This window comes from Tursiops truncatus, chromosome 16 (assembly GCF_011762595.2).
Source record: "Tursiops truncatus isolate mTurTru1 chromosome 16, mTurTru1.mat.Y, whole genome shotgun sequence".
In the NCBI taxonomy this organism is placed as follows: Eukaryota; Metazoa; Chordata; class Mammalia; order Artiodactyla; family Delphinidae; genus Tursiops; species Tursiops truncatus.
In genome coordinates, this window is record NC_047049.1 from 9,399,239 (window position 1) to 9,419,659 (window position 20,421).

The following is a 20,421-nucleotide window of genomic DNA, read 5'->3' on the forward strand; positions in this document are numbered from 1 at the left end:
CCATGTGGAACTGTTGAGGGCTTGGAGTGTGGCCCGTCCAAACTGAGATGCACTGTGGGTACAAAATACAGCCCAGGTTGCAAAGACTTCATATGAAAGCAAGAATGTAGGATATCAGATTAATAATTTATATATTGATTGCATGTTGAAATGATAATATTTGGGTTACACTGGGTTACATACAATGTATTATTGAAATTAATTTTACCTGTTTCTATTTAGTTTTGCGTGTGGCTACTAGAAAATTTAGCATTGCATTTATGGCTTACGTTCCATTTCTTTTTTTTTAACGTCTTTATTGGAGCATAATTGCTTTACAATGGTGTGTTAGTTTCTGCTGTATAGCAAAGTGAATCAGCTATACATATATCCCCATATCTCCTCCCTCTTGCGCCTCCCTCCCACCCTCCCTATCCCACCCCTCTAGGTGGTCACAACGCACCGAGCTGATCTCCCTGTGCTATGTTATGTTCTATTTCTACTGGACAGAGCTGGTCTATACCTTCCAGAGACCTTTGACTGTCTACTAAGAGACAGAGGTCACCCCGCCTGGCAAGCTGGAGGGGAGGGTCCATTCAGAATTCTTTCTGGAAATCCTTAGCCAATGGGAGAGTGGCAGCCCTTTTTCCTAAGAACCCAAAGCACAGGAAAGGTCAGCCCTTTTCCATCCTCATTTCCTTCAAGGACCAGGGCAAAGCAGGTTCTGGAGCCCAGTGATCTAAATAGAAGTAGACCATGGGCCACAAATGCAAGCCCGGAATGCAAAAGCTACATAGGTAATTTTAAAAGGTTGACAGCCGCATTAAAAACAAGAAAAAAAGGTGAAATTAATTTCAGTAACATATTCTAACCAAGAACATCCTAAATATTATCATTTTAACATATAACAATATAAAAATTATTAACGATGTATTTTGTATTCTTTTTTTTTGGCCGCACTGCACGGCTTGTGGGATCCGAGTTCAAAGCGCAGAGTCCTAACCGCTGGACCGCCAGGGAATTCCCTGCGTTCTTTTCTTCACACTAAATCTTCAACCTCTGGGGTGTGTTTTACCCTTACAGCACAGCTCCATTCACATGTGACCAGTGGCTGCCAAACTGGACAGCACAACTCAAGAATCTAAAAGTCTACCACCCAACAAATCCTCCACCAGAGCGAAGCGCACAGAACACCCATTATCATGTAAATGTCTACTGCTCTGTAAACTGTGATAAGTCACACAACTCCAGCCACTAAGATTTATGTTTGCAAAGAGTTCTGATGGCAGCAGAGAAAAAGGACTCAGAATGTAAACAGGAGAAGACAGTGGATGACGCGACACTAACATAACGAACACCAGTCATCGTTAGTTGGTGTGGTTGTGGATTCTTCTCCTTTTCTTTATACTTTTCTATACCTTACGAAGTTTCTAATACTAATTTAGAAATTATAACTTTAAAATTTAAAGTGATTAAAACAAAGAGCCATAAAATACTTATTGAACTACTACTATATGCCTGGTCCTGAGATCTTCTTGTTCTCCAAGAAGGTGATAAAACATCTAGGGGGCTTCCCTGGTGGCGCAGTGGTTGGGAATCTGCCTGCCAATGCAGGGGACACGGGTTCGAGCCCTGGTCTGGGAAGATCCCACATGCCGCGGAGCAACTAGCCCCGTGAGCCACAACTACTGAGCTTGCGCGTCTGGAGCCTGTGCTCCGCAACGGGAGAGGCCGCAACAGTGAGAGGCACGCGCACCGCGATGAAGAGTGGCCCCTGCTCGCCGCAACTGGAGAAAGCCCTCGCACAGAAACGAAGACCCAACACAGTCAAAAATAATTAATTAATTAATTAAAAAATTAAAAAAAAGAAATAAAAATAAAAGAAGAAAAAAGAAAATGCATTTAAAAAAAAAAAAACATCTAGGGACTGAAGAAGGAGCTAATATGACATTTATGGGGAGGGGAGGGGAGGGGAGGGGAGGATTTTCCAGTCAGACATTGTTTCCTACGCTTTAACTGGGAATGTCAAAAATACATACGAGCAGGGGCTGCAGGGAATTTTGTGCTAAGTCAGCAGTGGAGACAAGTGTCGAATGCAGATTAAAACTGCATCTGTCTCGGCAGCAGCGTCCGTATCTCACTGGCCCAGAGTTATGAGAGTCGCTCTCGAAGGGCAGGAAAGGCAGCTGGGTGTCGGTGGAAGTGCTCAGACTCGAAAAACAGGTGATCATGCATTCTTTCAGCATGTGTAGAATATGCAATAAATCATTTACAAAACGCCTGCAGCTGTTTGGTAGGCTACACTGGCCAGCCACAGGTACTAATTTAAAGCCCAACCCCGCTCCGCTTCACACAAGCGTGTGCCTGCACACACACACAGACACGCACACGCACACATACCCACGGAGAGCTCTGGAAGAGCCAAAGATCGAAGGATGCTGCACAGCTTGGTCAGAATGTGTCTTTGCCACAGTATCTCCCTCTCCCCCAGAGGATGAAATCTCCCAGAAGCTGCTGTTGCACAACAGGGTGGCATTTCACTTAGGAAAAGAACAGGCAGGTATGCTGCAAAGTGTGAAGGTCTGGGATTCGCAGTTGCATCTATCATTTGTCCTCCTCTAATCTTTTTTTTTTTTTTAACATCTTTATTGGGGTATAATTGCTTTACAATGGTGTGTTAGTTTCTGCTTTATAACAAAGTGAATCAGTCATACATAAACATATGTTCCCATATGTCTTCCCTCTTGCGTCTCCCTCCCTCCCACCCTCCCTATCCCACCCCTCCAGGCTGTCACAAAGCACCGAGCCAATATCCCTGTGCCATGCGGCTGCTTCCCACTAGCTATCTACCTTACTACGTTTGTTACTGTGTATATGTCCATGACTCTCTCTCACCCTGTCACAGCTCACCCTTCCCCCTCCCCATAACCTCAAGTCCGTTCTCTAGGAGGTCTGCATCTTTATTCCTGCCTTACCCCTAGGTACTCAGCCATAAAAAGAAACGAAATTGAGCTATTTGTAATGAGCTGGATAGACCTAGAGTCTGTCATACAGAGTGAAGAAAGTCAGAAAGAAAAAGACAAATACCGTATGCTAACACATATATATGGAATTTAAGAAAAAAAAATGTCATGAAGAACCTCCTCTAATCTTGAGAGGGGTGTGACTGCTGCTGGTGATTAGACATTCCTGCTTGAGATTAAAGCAAAGTTGAGCCCATTTGCCTCAAAAGGTAATGAACTAGATTAGGAGGTGTCGGGCTCAGGGGGTTGGGAGTCGTGAGGTGTGCTGTCTAAGGGGTGCAGGGTTTCTTTGCCGGGGTGGGGGATGACCATGTTCTAAAATTGACTGTAGGGATAATTGCACAACTCTGTGAATATATTAAAAGCCACTGAATCGTACACCTTAAATGAGCAAATTATATGCTTTGTGAATTACATCTCAATAAAGCTGGTAAGGAAAACAAAGATAAGCTCAGATATGAAAGCAACTCACTCAATTCCTTTAACAGCAATGGATCTGGTAGTTATCTTAGCCACTGCTTTACCTGTATAGAGAACAGGAGGGACTAGGTGTTTCTTTCTTAGATAAAGACTCATATATTAGCAGTACCCTCCTTTGCAAAACATCCAGCATGTCTCTGCCAAAGGCACGTATCACGATTCTCCAAAGGCCGCTACCTTTTCACTGACCTTTCTGCTCCGCCCGCACTTCGGGTCTCGTCTGAAATGACCTCGCCCATGACAGTTGGAGCATCCTCCTCGGGAACCGAAGGTAAGGTGGATGGGCCGGGCCCAGAGCTCTTTCTGGGATAAAGTAAAAGAAGCAATAAATATTTAAAAAGGCATTTTTCTCCATGTCCTACTGAAAAGCCCATTTCCCAGTTAAAGCTTTAAGTGTCTACTTCACCAAAATCTCAGGAAAAAATTAGCTTCGGGCAGCAAATGGCTTTGAGATGCCTTGGGATCAGTTAGGTCTCTCTGCATAACTCTGCATAAATAAATCCAGATTCAAAGGCAGATGTATTTGGACGCCAGAAAAACTTCTGATTGACCATAACCTGTGACCTTATAGTGCACTGCCACCCTGTAAACATTTCATGCTTTGCGAACAGTTTCAGTTAGAAGAATTAAAAGAACACAAGGCAAGGAATAAGACACGTTAAACAGACACAGCTCCCATGCCTCCAAAGCACTTCTCACGTTTTTCAGAATCACAGCACATCCAGAGATTGTGAACAGGTAAATTTCAACAATTAGATATGGAAAATTTACCTTCTTCTAACCACCCATCTCTTTGACTGACTTTTTAAAACCAAGTGGGAACCACTTTTGAGGCTGACCCCGTATTCCCGTAGGAATTTATTCTTGTAAGTACCTCTCGGCGTCGAGCGCTTCTGGATCCAGGCTTTGCAGCTTCAGGTCCCGAATCTCGTCAGGTTCTGCAGGTGAGGAGACAGGCACCTTCCCATCGCCAGCAGGAGTGGGGGGCTCAGGCCCGGGCTGCCCCGCAGCCTGCGGGTACCCGGCCGGGCTGTCCCCGCTCGGGGCGGCTGCAGCCTCCATCCTCAGAGCCCCTTCACAGCAGCTGGGGTCCCCAAGGCTTCCTGGCAGAGCCGAGGTACAAGTCGCACCAGAGAACATTTTCGTAGTACCTGCTTCAGGCAGGTGGGCACACACACGTGCCCCGGTCTCAGCTGTGCTCAAAGTGACGTCATCCTCTGCTTCCCTAGCTGCTTCTGCTCCCAAGCCGGGCTCCGGGGGAGTATCCACCACTTCCCCAGCTGGTGGCTCCAGGGTGCTCTGGGTGCCCAGGGCGTTCTGTGTTTCTGAGATCCCAGCAGCACCTTCATGCCTCCTCTCACCCCTAAGTGTGTCTGGGGTACAGGCCTCACTGATGGCCTCGGCCACAGTCGGAACAATCCCATGGGGAGAAGATGCTCCCTGGGCAGAGGTGGGCACCGACATGTCACCCAGAGCCCCTGGGTGAGAAAAGCCCTGGGCACCATCTTCTCTGGGTTGACTGTCTCGGCTAGATGTCTCCTGGTGCTGTTTTCCAGGAGGAATTCTGTCGTCTTGAACTGCGCCCCCTTCTCCATGGCTCTGGGGAGCCACCTGCAAGTCAGCATCGGGAATCTCTGGAGAAGTCACCTGTGAAGACAGACCCGAAGCTGCTTCCTGCCGGCCGCTTTCCTGCTGGGAGAGGGCCTGGCTCCCAAGCCCCGGCCAGCCTTCCCCAGACCCCTCTGGCTTCTTGCTTTCTCTCAGCATCTGTGGAGGCCCACTCGTTTCCTTCCCCACGCTGGCACCTGGCAGGCTCTGCTCTGCAGCTGGCCGTGCCGGCCCCGGCAGCTTTTCCGGAGCTGGATCCTGGGGACCCAGATGAGAAATCTCAGCCTCTACAGTCAGCTCTTGCTTCTCCTCCTTTGACTGTATCCAGAGTCCGGCAGGAGTGGTGGGGAGAGGGGCGATGGCCACTCCTTGAGTCCCATCTGGAAGCTTCTCTGGGCTTGGCGTGGCGAGGTCCTTGCCCATCACACTCTTCCCAGCTCCTGCCTTTTCTCCCAGTGTGCTCTGGGGCCGATCGGCGGTCAGGGCTCCAAGCACAGACTTCTCAAAGATCTTGGTGATGTGCTCTCTGAAGTCAGGGAGCCCAGCGATCATACTGGTCTGCCTGGAGCTTGCGTCTACACCAGCTGATGCTCCCTTCCTGGGATCCTTGGAAGGGCCTACCATCCTCTCCCCACTGCGCTCTCTCTCCTCTCTCACTGCATCACCTGCTGTGCTCTCCTCACTGGCAAGGTGTGCCGAAAGTTCACTGGGCTTGGCACTTGCCCCGGGAGTTCTTGAGCCTTTCTGTTCCTCTGCGGTCTGCTTTCCCTTGGCCAGAAGTGGCACCCTGTCCAGGTAGGGTATGGAGTCCACAGGTCCCTCAAAGGTCGCAGCTTGGGGGCTTCCGCTGCTGGCTGGCACGGCAGAGATTTCCTCACCTGCAGCTCCTGGTTGCCAGAGGGAGGCAGGGGAGCCACACGGTACCTTCGTGGAGGAGGCATTTTCCAAGACAAGCAGGGGCTCCCATGTGGGACAAGGGCTTTCGCCAGGAGCTCTGAGGCCTTGAGGTGAAACAGCTTCCACGCCACTGTCTTCTGCCCCTTTCCTGGCAGCACCCTCCATATGCAGGTAAGGAGTGTCAGGGGCAGCCTCTTCTGGTGGCCTGGACGACAGGAGCCTCTTTGAGTCAGGGACAGCCTGGGCTGCAGAAATATCCACCTCGCTCCTGGGAATCCCACCCAGCTCTCCGGCTGGCAGCAAGGCATCCTGGCAGCTGGCGGAGGGCTGCTCAGCTTGGCAGGGTTCACCTAGGGCACAGGTAGAAGCTTCCTCCCCAGGGGAGGGGCACTGCTCTGTTGGGAGGAAGCCCCCACTCCGAGCAGCTTCTCCTGGCGCCCCCGGAGCCCGCTGTGTCCCCAGGTCTCCTCCGTCAGCGTTCCCACCAATCCCAGCAGCCCTACCACCCGCACCTTGAGCCTCGGCTGATGGGAAACTTTCAAGAAGCTTCTGGGGCTCTGCATCCGTGGCAGTGGGATGCTCCATTTCCTTGTGTGGGGCTAACCCCGACTGCCGCCTGCCCTCCTGGGTTTCATCCCCGGCCTCTCTCTCTGGGGCCTCCTGGGTGGGTGTGACTCTGGGGCCGGCAGGTGCTGGAGCTGGTGGGCAGCGAGCTGCCTTCAGGAGAGCTACTGAATCAGGCCGACAAGGCGGGGCCCCCACTGTGTTCCCACTTGCCTTCTCTGTCTCACCCAAGTCCTGGAGCGGGGGCCAAGCGTCAGCTGCTTCCGAAATGCCTGCATCCCCGAGACATGCCTCTTCATGCTGGCTGCCAGCTTTCCGCCCATCAACCAGCTCCTGCTGGGACTTGTTTGGCCCCTGTCCAGCACAGCAACTTTCCTTTCTGCTCAAGCTACATGCAAGAGAAGAGTCTTGTAAGGTGTCTGCGGCAGGAGGTGGGCCCCTGGACAGCTGACTGCCACTGCATTCCCTCCCTTGCCCGTTCGCCCCTAGTGCAGGCAACTCCGGTCTCTTTGGTGCTGACAACTCCAGCGGCTCTGTCGTACGATTCTCCGGAACCGTGTGCCCGGGAGGTGAACTTGGAGCAGCAGACGGACTGCCCTTGGGGAGCTCGCTCTGAAGTTCTGATTCAGAAGCCTGTTCCTCTGCTCCATGAGCGGGCAAGCTCACATCTTCCCGAGGTTCCACAGGTGTGTGGATTTGGGGAGAATCTGCACCCAGGTTCTTAAGCTCTGCATCACCTGGGTAAGTCTCTTTCTCGCTTTCGCACCGTTGGGACTTCTCCCTGAGCGTTTCGGAGGTGGATGCTTCTGGGTCTGTTTGGGACTGCTGGAGACGGTTCTCAGAACACAGTGAGGGCCTCTCGGTTGCAGCCACTCGTATCCCGCTGTCCCCCGGGCAGGACAGGGTTTCCTGCTGATCTAGCTCCAGGCTGAGGGTCGTGAGCCCACTGTCCACTGCCGAGTTCTCCTCCTCAGGGGGAGGTGGCCCATCGGTGTGGACTTCCTGTCCAGCTGCATCACGCCCCAGCCCATGGGCGTGGGGTGGTGTCACCGAACCCTCCGCATCACAGCTGCCCGGCCTCTGCGTGGATGGGTGGCTCCTCGTCTTTATTTCAGATTTGCCCTCCGCCTCCTGGGCTTTGGGGACGACCTCTGTAGCAGGAGTTGACAGGAAATCCGATTTCTCTGATTCTAAAGCAGGAAGAGGGTCCATTCTTCCCAATGCCCCCACATCCTGAAAGGTGTCAGGATACTTGGTCTGCAGTCCTGGCCCCTCCCAGACAGCTCCCTCGGGAAAAACATGTTTACCGGCTCCATCCGGCCCAGAGAGGGGGATGGGATCCTGCTCGTGGAGCTGGTGCAGTGAAGCAGATGCATGGACCACTTGGGCTTCTCCCATCATCCCACAGGCTGCCGAGCTCCAAGCTGCATCTTCTGATGGAGAGCCGGGCCTGTCCACGTGCCCGGGGGCCTCCCTTCTGAGTGGCTGTGCTGAGGCCATGCTGGGAAGGCTGTTGCTCTCCACATCGCCAGTTAGCTGTGAAACCTCGTCCTTTTCCCCCTTTGGGTCAGGCTTGCAGCCACAGGCTTCGGGTTGCTCTCCCTGAAGGTTCCCAGGATCTGCACCCTCGGGGGGCTCTGGGGCTGCCTCCTGTCCTCTAGGGTCGGCCCCAGGTTGTCTGCTTTCCGTAGCCACAGCTGGACCCTCGGGGGCTTTGCCTTCATCCTTTGGCCCCAGTGACCATCTGGCATTTTCATCTGATGCGCCGGGAGGGGGAAGAGGCAGAAGCCCTTGCTGGACCTCGTGGCTTTGCTCCCTATTCCAGAGCTCATCCCTCTCCTCCGGGGGTGAAGGGAGAGGAACCTCTCCGGGGCCGCCTTCGGGACCCGCTCCCTCTCCTCCGAGGTCTGATGCGTGCTTCTCCTGTCCTGCCAACCCTGCTTCTGCCCGCTCTGTAGCAACGGGCCTCTCAGCATCGGAAATCATCTCTCTGGGCTGTTCTGCAGCAGCAGAGGCCCGAGCAGCTGGCTGTGAAGTGAGGCTTGAAGCTGGGTCCGTTTCCTCAGTCGCCGCGTGTGGGGCGGGCTCGGGGCTCACAAGCAGGCCCCCCTCGGGCTGGTCACCTGCCGTCACACAGACGGCCTGACGGGGCTCAGCTCCTTGCCTCCCTGTCTGCGAGTGACCCCGAGCATCAGGGGCATCCAGAGTCTCCTCCCAAGAGCCCTTGGCCCCCGGGGCCAGGGCAGGACCCAGAGACTCCCAGGGCAGCTCTGTGGGCGGCGGATGCGCTCCCACTTGCCGCGGGCAGCTTTCCCCGGCAGCGACCTTCGCTCCTGCTCCTTGGGTCGCCCCTGGAGCACTCCCGCTGGGAGGGCAGGCCCTGAGCGCCCCCGAGTCATCGGTGAAGTCCTGAGGCGGCCCCTCCACTTGGCATTTGGGGGCTGGATCTCGCAGGGTCGGGTTCTCGGGTTCTGGGGGGGACTCTTCCAGGCCGGCTGAGCTCTCTTGGCCCGGTCGGGCTGCAGCAGGGGCCATGGGGGCTCCCCGCGCAGACTCTGGCAGGGGAAAGCCACCTGCAGCCTCTTTCCCTTGGGACTCAAAACCACCAGGCCAGCCATCCTCTCCACGCAGCTGCACCGTCATCGGCTCTCGAGGAGCAGCTGCTGAAATTCCCGGCACCTGGCCAATGGAAATGGAGGAAGACAGTTTCCGCCCCTCCTCTTCCTTCGGTCCTCTCTCTCTTCCGGCGCTGGGGGCGATTGCAACCACCCTGCGCTGAGTAGAGCTGTCCATCCCAGGGACAAAGGCTGCTGGGGCGTATCCTGGGGCATTTGGGGAAGGTTCCCTCTGGGGGTGTTGAGCCAGGGGACAATCTTCAGGTTCCGCTGCTGGGCTTGCCAAGCAACTTTCCGGGGCACCCTCAGCAAAGGGCACGGAGGCCAAGGGACTCCCCTGCTCCCAGGGCTCCGGTGGGCTGGGCAGTGGAGAATCTTCTTGGCCCGTGGCTTCCTGTGGGTGCTTCCTCGGCTCAGTCACCTCTGGGGACATGATGCAGGGATGCCGGCTGGCAGCACCTTCAGAAGTGGAGCAGGAACCTCCATGCCCGACGCTGCCAACAATGAAAACATTTATTGTTTTATCAGTTCTCATGGATGCCAAGGACAGAGCCACAGCCCAGGCAGAATCACTGCACACCTCTCCCCACCAAAGGCCACAACACACACCAGCCTCGTGCATCTCGTTCCTCTCCATGAAGAGACACCCCCCAATCCCACCCCACCTGTAACCATGACACGTGCCCTCACTCTCTGCAAAAATTAGTGCAGAAAATCTCAAACATTCACTCTGAGGCTTTCCATGCTGGTCAGTAGAGAATGGGGAAATATGGAAACTAATTCATAATTGTCCACAATGCAGGAAACTCAGAAGGTTTTGAATAAATATAAACCATGGTAGAGAATTTGGATGAGCTCTCTGTAGTTTACAGAGAGGTCCTGAACACTTCTGGGGATCCTCAGATGTTCAGGAAAAAGGCAAAAATGGGCAAAGCCAAGCTTTGAAATCAAGAGCTATTCTTGCAAGAAGTTAACTCGATTCTTTACATTCAGCGGGTGGTACTGTGAGGCATGATCCAAAAATCAATTCTATTTAGCTGTGGAATTTCTGCATATGAACTACATATAAAATTCCTGGGAGCTGAATTACCTTCATACCCATATGTGTCTCAGCTTGAAATTACTTTGCTGTACAGTGTGTAAAGGAAAACTGTGAACATGCAGGAAACTTGGGGGCATATGGCTCAGAGTCAGGGACTTGCTATAGATCATTAACTATCCAGTTACTGTAAAATAGCTTATCACATCCCATATTTAGACTGTGTTTCTCAATTCTGTATAGTTTTAATGAGGTGTATTTTTTAAATTTAAAAGCAATATACGGCCAAGACAAAATTTTGAAAATGTAGAAAAAATGCTTGCCACCTGAAGTGTTCTAGTGAATTTCCTTTTCTTCCTACGCAACTCTTTAAGGGGTGCAATTTTTGTTATTTTTACATAGCTGTGATTCTATATACTTTTATGATCATGTGTCTTTCAGTATCAAAAGAAATTGCTCAAGGCAAAGTTAACAGAAGTATGGCTTTTCTAAGGCTTTTACCATGTTCTTTGAAATTATTACAGGGAGGAAAATTTATGGCATCTTCTTGTAACTATTACATACACACACATCCACATATTCATAGACCCACAGTGTTTTGGATACGACCAGAGGAAAGATTTTATTCTACGTGTCCACTACCAAAATCCTATCTTTCCGTGCAGGGCAACGCATATACGTTCGTTTATGAGAGATGCATATAGTGGGAAGATGAAGTACATTTCTGTTCAAATTTAGAAATATGTGTTATGGACTGAATTGTGTCCATCTAAAAATCCATATGTTGAAGTCCTAATCTATCATGTGACTGTATTTGGACACGGGGCCTTTAAGGAGGTTAATTACGGTTAAGTGAGGTCGTAAGAGGGAGGTCCTAATCCAGTAAGACTGAAGTCCTTATAAGAAGAGGCAGGGACACCAGGAGTCGCTCACATAGACAAGAAGGCCATGAGCAGATGCAGCAAGAAGGTCCCATCTGCAAGCCAGGAAGAAAGGTCTCCCAGAAACCAACCCTCCAGCCCCCTAACCTTGGAATTCCCTAACTGAAAAAATACATTTCTGTCACTGAAGCCACCCAGTCTGTGGTCTTCTCTTATGGCAGTGTGAACAGACTAATACAATAGGTATATTGGGCATTTATTGTACTATCCTTTCAACATTTTTAAGGTTTCAAAATTTCCAAAATGAAAAGCTGGGAAAATAATAATGGATGAAATTTATTGGACATCAGTGCTTTACATGGATTATCTCATTGAGCCCTACCAGTAGCCATGCAAGATGGATATTATCACTGCCATTTTGTAGATAAGAACCCCGAGAACAGAGGGGTTAAGCTTGAATCTGTTGGGCCATAATCTTCTTATTCACTCTATGCTGCCTCCAAAAATAAAAACTTCCATGGAGGGGGACAATGTCTGTGTCCCCAAAATTCAAATGTTGAAAACTAATCCCCAAGGTGATGGTATTAGGAGATGGGGTCTTTGGGAGGTGATTAAGTCAGGAAGGTGGAGCCCCCATGAAGGGATTAGTGCCCTTATAGAAGAGACCCGAGAGAGTTTCCTTGCCCCTTCTGCCTTGTAAGGACGCAGAGAGGAGGCGTCCAATCTGTGAACTCGAAAATGGACCCTCACCAGACATAGAATCTGCTGGCACCTTGATGTTAGATTTCCAGCCTCCAGAACCACAAGAAATAAATGTCTGTCGTTAAGCCATCCAGTCTATGGTATTTTTATAGCAGGCTGAACAAACTGAGACAGAGGGCAAAAGTCTCTTTACCTGGCTCCATTCCAGCCTCTCGCCAAGCCCCTCACCTATGAAATGTACATGACATCACATGACATCCTTGAAGGAGGTGTGTACACATGTCACCACACTAGTTGTCCTGACTTAATGCTTGTTCCTGCACATATGACATTGAAAAAATTTCAGATGGACCCAAGAGAGAGAGTTGGCTACTATCTCAACCAGATTAGCATTTTCAGACCAAAAGCAAGGTTGACAAGAGCAAAGAAGAGAAAACCCAGAGGGTAAGTTATGGGAATCCCTCCAATCCTCACATGGTCATGAGGACGGACGCACCCACGGAGAGCCCTGGCCCCATGCTGACTGACACGTGTGAAACCACCAGGTGTGCAGGTAACGTGCCTTGGCCCGGCCTCTGCAGAGCAGCATTTCTGGAAATCAATGGATTGTTCCAGAACCAGCAACTCTGCACTCTTGAATCTGGCCATTTTCCTTTTAATAAGCACTTTACACTGAATTGTGTCCCAATCTTTAACTAGGGTGTCAAACGGTTTAGTAGCTGATGAGATCAATGGTGTGTAATTCATAAATGAAGGGCTCCTGTTGATGCCTGCTTGCTCAAGAAGCGCAGAACACAGCCCCTCTGCGCTGGTAACAAAGCAGCTGCTAGCTCAGGAGAGTGTGCGGCTTCCCTTCAGGCTGCCCGAAGTCAGGACCATCTGGGGACGAGATGACAAATTCACTCAATCTGGGCACCTTGAAAACCTGCAGGTCTTTGGAGACAGCAACCAGGAACACATCTCCCAGAGTGTGAGCATACGACTCCATTCAAAATAAGGACCCAGCCTTGGTTTATTTCGCCTAAGCTGGGCACCAGCAATCTCTGTGATTGCCCATCAGAAGCCAATTTTTAAAACCAGATTAAAGCCACTCACCAGGAGCAGATTTGCCCAAGGGCAGGAAAAATTCTAAGAACTCATCTGTGAGGGCTCTGCGTTAATGGAAGCTTCCATAATGTCCTTTTGTGCTTCAAGATTGAATCACAGTGTGTAGGATGGAGGTTCAGCTCAGAATCCAAAGGCGAGCTCTTGCGGGCTGGGCAGCGTGTTCTCAATGGAAGGCTTTCAGCCCAAAGTGGGCACAGCCTTTGAATTGAGGAGGGGAGGGCACAGCCTCCCCGGTGCCGACCAGCCGTCCCCAGCCAAGAAAGCGAGAGGCATGGGGTGCAGAGACCTGGGAGGAGGGGTGATTTGCTGCAGCGAAGGTCTAAGCAGAGGATGGAGATGCAGAAAATGTCCTCCCCACCATCCTAGCTGGAGACAATCACATCCAGATGGGTTCCTAAATGAATAGCTCTGAAGACACACACTCAGGCCAAGTAGGAATGCTTAAAAAGGGGAAGGAGGCTGGTGGAGGGAAAAACAAGCATGCCCCTGCACTACCAGGCTTTAAGGGAAGCAGCAAAACCATAAAGCAAAGTCGTCAGGATGGAGAGTCGCCGCTGACTGAGCATTTACTAAGGCCAAGCCCGTGCTAAGCGCTTCAGTTATGATTACATTTAATCCACACAGTAGCCAGGCAGAGCGGATGCCCCCCACTGCACAAATGAGGAAATATTCACAGAGAGGTTCAAGACCAGACCCGGGTCACACGCGGAGCTCCCACGGCAAAGCAAGATCGAGCCCCGCCTGGCTCCAGGACCCTGCTGTCTCCTGCTTCCCTGTGCTTGCTGGCCTCGCCTCTCCTGGACCGATGCAGCAGCCTCTTCTCCCACCCACTCTGGCCCCTGCATTCTCTTCTCCAGGCTGCAGGCAGAGCAATGGCTTAGAAATGAAAGCCTGACCCTGTCACCCTCATGGGAAGACTCTCCGGTGGTGGCTTCACTTTGCAATCAGCTGTGCCCCCAGCCTACCTCTCCGGCTTCGTCCCACACAGAGCTCCCCATCCGTACATTTTCCTGGAGCTGGAGCCCTCCTGCTCCCTGCATATCTCAGCCCCAATCTTCACTTTTCGATGAAACCTCCCTGGACTGGCCTCTGGGATCAGCTCTCCTTCTACAGCCCTACACAGTGAGGGCACTAGTCACAGCTGCCATCAGAAAGGATGACCATTTCTCCCACTGGAGTATAATGGAGACTGGGTCTTGCCTCTTTTCAATATTGTATCTCCAGTGCTTGCCATACTGCAAACATTGAATATATGAATGCATGAGTGGATGGATGGATGGATGGATGGATGGATGGATGGATGGATGGACGGATGGACAAATACAACTAAACGCAAATCAAGGATACTAGATATGCAGAAATGCTCCCAAATCCTGGTTGTTTGACTTGAAGATGAGGAAAGTTCTTTTCTTCCATACAGTCACAGCACTCTAGTGATCTATGAGTCCAAACCTCTCATTTGACAGGAATGAAGAAACTGAGGCCCAGGAAAGGCAAAGTACTTTTGTTTAAATACCTCTGCCAAAGAAATGAGGTTAAGGCAGCACTCCTCAACCACAGGTCCCTTTGCTCACTGGTGGGTCTGATAAGTTAGGGGGTACACTGCAAGGGATTTGTTATTAATTATAAAGCACAGAAGTCTGCGAATGATTTGTAATTTTCATAAATTAGCCTAATTCAAAAGATGATAAGGTGTCCCCACAGAACATCGTCTCTGTTACTCATTCTGCATTCTGCTGCAGTTTCTGGAAAAGGAAAGCATGGGGCCGAGGGAGATCCAGCAAGTTAGACCACAGACCCCGGGGACTACCTGTCCTCAAGCACGGCTAACGGCTGGGGCTGGGGTGAGGGGCACGGGGGCTGTGGGTGCCCCTCGGCTTCTGCACCATGCCGTGGCCCACAAATTAGGGGCTTTTCTGACACTTCTGAGTTCTCAGAGAAGTCTGACACTTCTGCCCTATTCTCCACTCCTTTCGGGTCGTCGCCCCAGGAAGCAAGGCTTCTCTGATTGGTTAGATGGGGAAGGCAGCCCCCCGTAGGTTCAGTCTTCCCATGGGTGGGAGTTAAGGTGTTCAGGGTCACTGAGATGAGCTCACCCACAGTGCAGCCCCTCTCCCCGCTGCCTGCCTCCCCGCCCTTCAGGGCAGCCTGCCCTCGCACACAGCCTGGCGCTGGTGGGACTTGATTCCAGGCACAGTATGCCAAGCCCCTGGTTGGCTCTTCCTCCAGTCCAGCCTCGCCAGGGATCAAGCTGGCTTCCTTCTCCCTCTCTGACTCCAGCCACCTCCTTCACAATTGATTCAGAATCTGCTGCGACCACTGACCTTTGACACCCGCTGAAAGGAGTTCAGGGCGGAGATCAGGAATGAGACCCTCTGTGCTCTGGGGAAAACTGGCAGAACAGGCCTCCAGAGACTGAGATATTTTTCAGGAGGAGGTTTTATGAGCCCATGTCTTGCACCTCCTCAGATCTAGAAAAGCACTAAGATCGTGAACGGAGACATCTGCTCCTCGTGACCAGCAGCGGCCTTCTGCTGAGACGTGCGCTTGACTGCACGCACCCCCTTCACCAAAATCCTGTGTAACACTGACCTTCCCCCCACCCCTTCGGAGCAGTTCCTCAGAGCTCTCTGAGAGGCTGTCTCCCAGGCTGTCGTCCTCATTTTGCCCCAAATAAAACCTAACCCACGGGACTTCCCTGGTGGTGCAGTGGTTAAGAATCCGCCTGCCAATGCAGGGGACACGGGTTCGAGCCCTGCTCCAGGAAGATCCCACATGCCGTGGAGCAACTAAGCCCGTGCGCCACAACTACTGAGCCTGCGCTCTAGAGCCCGCAAGCCACAACTACTGAGCCCATCCGCTACAACTACTGAAGCCCGCACACCTAGAGCCCGTACTCCGCAATGAGAGAAGCCACCGCAATGAGAAGCCTGTGCACCACAATGAAGAGTAGCCCCCGCTCGCCGCAACTAGAGAAAGCCCGCGCACAGCAACGAAAACCCAACACTGCCAAAAATAAATAAATAATAAAATAAATAAATTTTTTAAAATTATAAAAATAATTAAAAACAACAACAAAAAACCTACCCCACAACTCTCACGTTGTGCATTTTCTTTAAGTCAACAATGAGATGAATAAAAAATATATTTTTAACGTTCGCCATAACTGCTCACTTAGGTTGACTCCTGCACTGTGAGATAGATCACCGTTCCAGAGGCTTCAGTGAAGGAATTTACATGGTGAGTGATCTGTGCAGAGCAAAGACTCTCAAGTTAATAAGGATATGACAACCGCCATGCTTTAACAACTGCAACAGGGTATCTCACAGAGAAAGGCACCTCCTCAGAAACTCCTTTGTGGTCCGAGCAGATTAAGTCCAATCCACACTCACAGCCCTAACTTGTCCAAACAATGCTCCCTATATGGATGCCAGCGAGCCTGCTGACCTTGGCAGCCCTGTCAGACTCAGCTTTGTATTTTAAATCCAGTGTTAACTCTTCTCTGGCTCGTTCTGCATTAGAAAAAAGAAAGACCACAATGCTTAAGCAATCCACGCAATAAACGAAAGAAAATTATTAGTAGGTTCTAAAGAGTTATTGGGGAAAAGGGTGTGTGTGTGTTGGGGGTTGGATAAAACACCAAAGCATCCTTAGTATTCAGCCTGTACTTTGCCACATGAACTTTTATTTGACTTCAAGGTCAAGGTGTTGGTCCACTCATGAGACTTCATTAACCAGCATAAGGAGGGGAGGGCACAGGCAACTGAATTCCAAAGAAAATTCAAAAACTGTCCTGTAACCAATTTTTTTCAGCAACCCTCACGTGGGTGTTGACCAAACTGTGTGGTTCGCAGCCTCAGTGCTGGGCTTGGAGTGTGACCCCCAAGCCTTCCCTGTAGCTGGAATGAACTCGGTGTCTCCTCCTTCTGTCTGTCTGTCACTGTACTTCAAATGTATGTAGATATTATCACAAGAAAACAGAAATTCATTTAAACGCATTTCTGGCGTAATAATTACTTTTGATCATTTGGATGTTTCTTAATGATCAAATACCAAAACTAAAACTACAATCCCGTTAGAGGAGGCATCTGGGTTTTCTGTTTGTCTGTTTTTAATCTAATAAGATATTTCTTGAAGAAGATAAGTAAGATGTGATCACAAAGTGAGATTTCCATAAATGTTATTCACAATAAGTAATCAAATGTCTCTAATGTTGTATACAGGTAGTTTTTTTGTTTGTTTGGTTGGTTGGTTCGTTTTTTACATTTATATATATTCGTTTTCAGATTCTTTTCCATTATTGGTTATTATAAGATACTGAGTAGATTTCACTGTGATATACAGTAGGTCCTTGTCGTTTCCTTACTTTATATATAGTAGTGTGTATACGTTAACCCCAAATTCCTAATTTATCCACCCTCCCCGCCCCCCGGTATCCTCTTTGGTAACCATAAATTTGTTTTCTAGAGGCATCTGCTTTTATTCACAGTAAAGATTTTTAAAATTCTAATAAGCACGAATCAAGGAATTGGGTAGAGGGACTTCCCTGGAGGTCCAGTGGGTGAGACTGTGCACTCCCAATGCCCCCAGGTTCACTCCCAGGTCGGGGAAATAGATCCCGCACGCATGCCACAACTAAGAGTCCGCATGCCGCAACTAAAAGATCTTGCGTGCTGCAACTAAGACCTGGTGCAGGCTAAATAAATAAATAAAAATAAATATGAAAAAAAAAAAGGAATTGGGTAGAATGTTTAACTGAGAATATGAAGATTTCCTGAATTGTAAATTAAATCCCACTACTCATCCATGGAAAAATGCAAACGACAGTTTTGTCCATGTGCTCGGATTATGGGGGTGTTTTTATTTTATTTTGACACCACAAGGGTATTTTGGACAAGAAATAGTGGGAAACATGTTTTTGTTATATTCCTTCTTGATAAGACTTCTAACATACATTAGAATAATTTCCCTCCCTTAGTCAACAAAGTGCAAAACAGAGAACACACTGGAATTTTCCCTTGATGACTGAAAAATCTTTCAGAGGATTTGGGCCACTCTCTGAAAAAGAAGATGTTACCAATATCACCTACGTGAGACTGAGCTCCAAAATGTGACTAAGTGTCTCTTGTTAGAGCAAGTCCCAGGGATGATCCATTTTGCTGAGATCTGTCTCTCTGTGATCCCACTGGTCTACATGGTGGTGGGGGTGGTGGTGATGAGTCAACATTAGTGGTGGCCAAGCTGGTTCAATGTCAAAGACATAAAGACCATCCTAGGCTCCTTCCCAGCTCTGACCCAGCTGCAGTGACGCATTTGGGAAGATTAACTGCTGTCAAAGTTGGCATTTGAGGCTGTAAAAAGACACAAGAGACAGCAAGTGGCTGTGATACAAGCTGCTCTTGAAGAGAAAAGAGAAACAACTCTTGCCCCTAGCATCCTCTCTCTTACTATAATTTTTTTTCTAGAAGGGTCTCGCCACCTCTCCCAAAATAAATGCCAGGTGTTTTTTGCTGCATTTCCATTTAAAGAAAAAAATTTGATATGGTGGTTTTTCAAAGTTTTCAGGGAGCCAGGGTTGGAAAATTTCATATATAGAATTATTAACTAACAGGAGGTTGGGCTGATGGGGGATTGGCTTCTACAGGAGATGTGGGAAATGAAGGGCAGTGATCCCTGGAGATGGAAAGTAACAGAGTAAGCCCTGCTCTCGCCCCCGCTTAAGGTCTGGAGAAAGTGGCCCAGGGTGGGGGACCCCAGCTGGAGCCAGATAGTCTCCCTGACTTAAGGAGATTGAGCTGGGTGCTGGGGGGGGGGGGTGCTGACCAAGGCATGTAAAGTTCCCAAGGCAGAGCACCAAGAAGTGAAAGCTGGGCAAAGAGAGAACTTGGAGTTGTACAAAACACTGATCGGCACATGTATGTATGGAAACCACGTGGGACTAGGTACAGACCACCTGAAAAGCTTATAGGGAAGAATCCTTAAAGCTAACACAGAGCTGGGAATAGTTCCCATTCCTACCAACCACAGTGGAAAACCTCATAATTCATCGGACGTCTGTTAGAGTACTAAGAAGGGTCTTGCCTCAGTAGTGGAGAAAATTAACCCTAGACTAAACGCTGCTCTGGTCTCACCTTGAAAGCAAAACCCAAAAGGATTAAGCTGATCCAAATAACTGCATCCCAGAGCAAAGTTCAAGAATATTTATAGGAATACAAAAATATCCAGCATCTGAAAGCTTAAAGTCCACAGTGCCTGGCATTCAAAGAAGCAGGAAAATAGACCCAGACTGAAAAGAAAACTCAGTTCATCAAAGTCAACCCAGAAATTGTGCAGATAACAGAAGTAGTACACAAGGACTTTTTAAAAAGTAATATAACTGTATTCCATATGTTCAGGAGGCTAGAGGAAGGATTGAGCATGATAAGTACAGACATGGAAGATATAAAAAGACCACATAAAACTTCTAGAGATGAAAACTACAATGCCTGAAATGAAAAACACACTGGGAGGGATTAATAACAGATTAGTCATTACAGAGAAAAAGATTAGTGAACTTGAAGACATAGCAGTAGAAACTCCCCAAAATGAAACACAAAGAGAAAAAGACTTAAAAAAAAAAAAAAAGAACAGATCATCAGTGAGCTGCCAGACAACTTCAAGCAGCTGAACGTACGTGTAGTCAGAATCCCCAAAGGCGGCAGAGACATTACAAAAAACAGTTGAAGAAATAATGGTTGCAAAATTTCCAACTATGATGCAAACTGTAAACCCACAAATCCAAGAATCTAACTTCTAGCACAGGAAACAAGAAGAAACTTACACCAAGGCATATCATAACCAAATTGCTTAAAACCAGTGAAAAATTAAAAAACATTAAAATCAGCTGGAGGAAAAAAACAGAAGAACAAACTTAAGGATGACATCAGATTTTGGAAACAATGCAAGCTAGAATACAGTGGGATATCTTTAAAGCAATAAAAGAAAAAAAAAAACTGTCCAACTAAGGACTCTTTGCACAGTGAAAATATCTTTCTAAAGCACAGATGAAGATTTTTTTTCAGGGACTTCCCTAGTGGCACAGTTAAGAATCCGCTTGCCAACGCAGGGGCCATGGGTTTGAGCCCTGGTCCGGGAAGATCCCACATGCTGTGGAGCAACTAAGCCTGTGCGCCACAACTACTGAAGCCCGTGAGCCTAGAGCCCGTGCTCGGCGACAAGAGAAGCACCGCAATGAGAAGCTTGTGCACTGCAACGAAGAGCAGACCCCGCTCGCCGCAACTAGAGAAAGCCCGTGCGCAGCAATGAAGATCCAGTGCAGCCAAAAATAAATAAATAAATAAATTTGTTTTGAAAGAAAAGATTATTTTTCAGACATGCAAAAGCTAAAAGAATTCATCACCAGCAAACCAGTATTTCAAGAAATACTGAAGACAGTCCCTCAAACCAACAGAAAATAATACCAGAGGGCCGTCAGGATCTATATAAAAGAATAAAGAGCACCAGAAATGGTAACTATGCAGGTAAAT

General features: G+C 49.2%; 1 protein-coding gene and 1 long non-coding RNA gene across 18 annotated transcripts in view; one reads left to right on the forward strand and one right to left on the reverse strand.

The window, feature by feature from the left end:
* TACC2 (transforming acidic coiled-coil containing protein 2) overlaps positions 1–20,421 on the reverse strand; it is a 185,395-nt gene that overhangs the window by 134,291 nt on the left and 30,683 nt on the right. For 16 of the 17 annotated variants that reach the window (XM_073793857.1, XM_073793867.1, XM_073793862.1 and 13 more), the window contains 2 exons: positions 4,357–9,660; positions 3,672–3,785 (listed from right to left, as the gene is read on the reverse strand). In XM_073793857.1, coding sequence (XP_073649958.1) covers positions 3,672–3,785; positions 4,357–9,660 — 5,418 coding nt within the window. Of the gene's footprint in view, position 1; positions 53–3,671; positions 3,786–4,356; positions 9,661–20,421 lie in introns of all 17 variants that reach the window. The other variant, XM_073793859.1, reaches the window with a different exon arrangement.
* Positions 7,164–19,522, forward strand: LOC117308495 (uncharacterized). The gene is made up of 2 exons (XR_004522530.2): positions 7,164–7,292; positions 7,960–19,522. It is a non-coding gene; the product is annotated as an uncharacterized lncRNA (long non-coding RNA).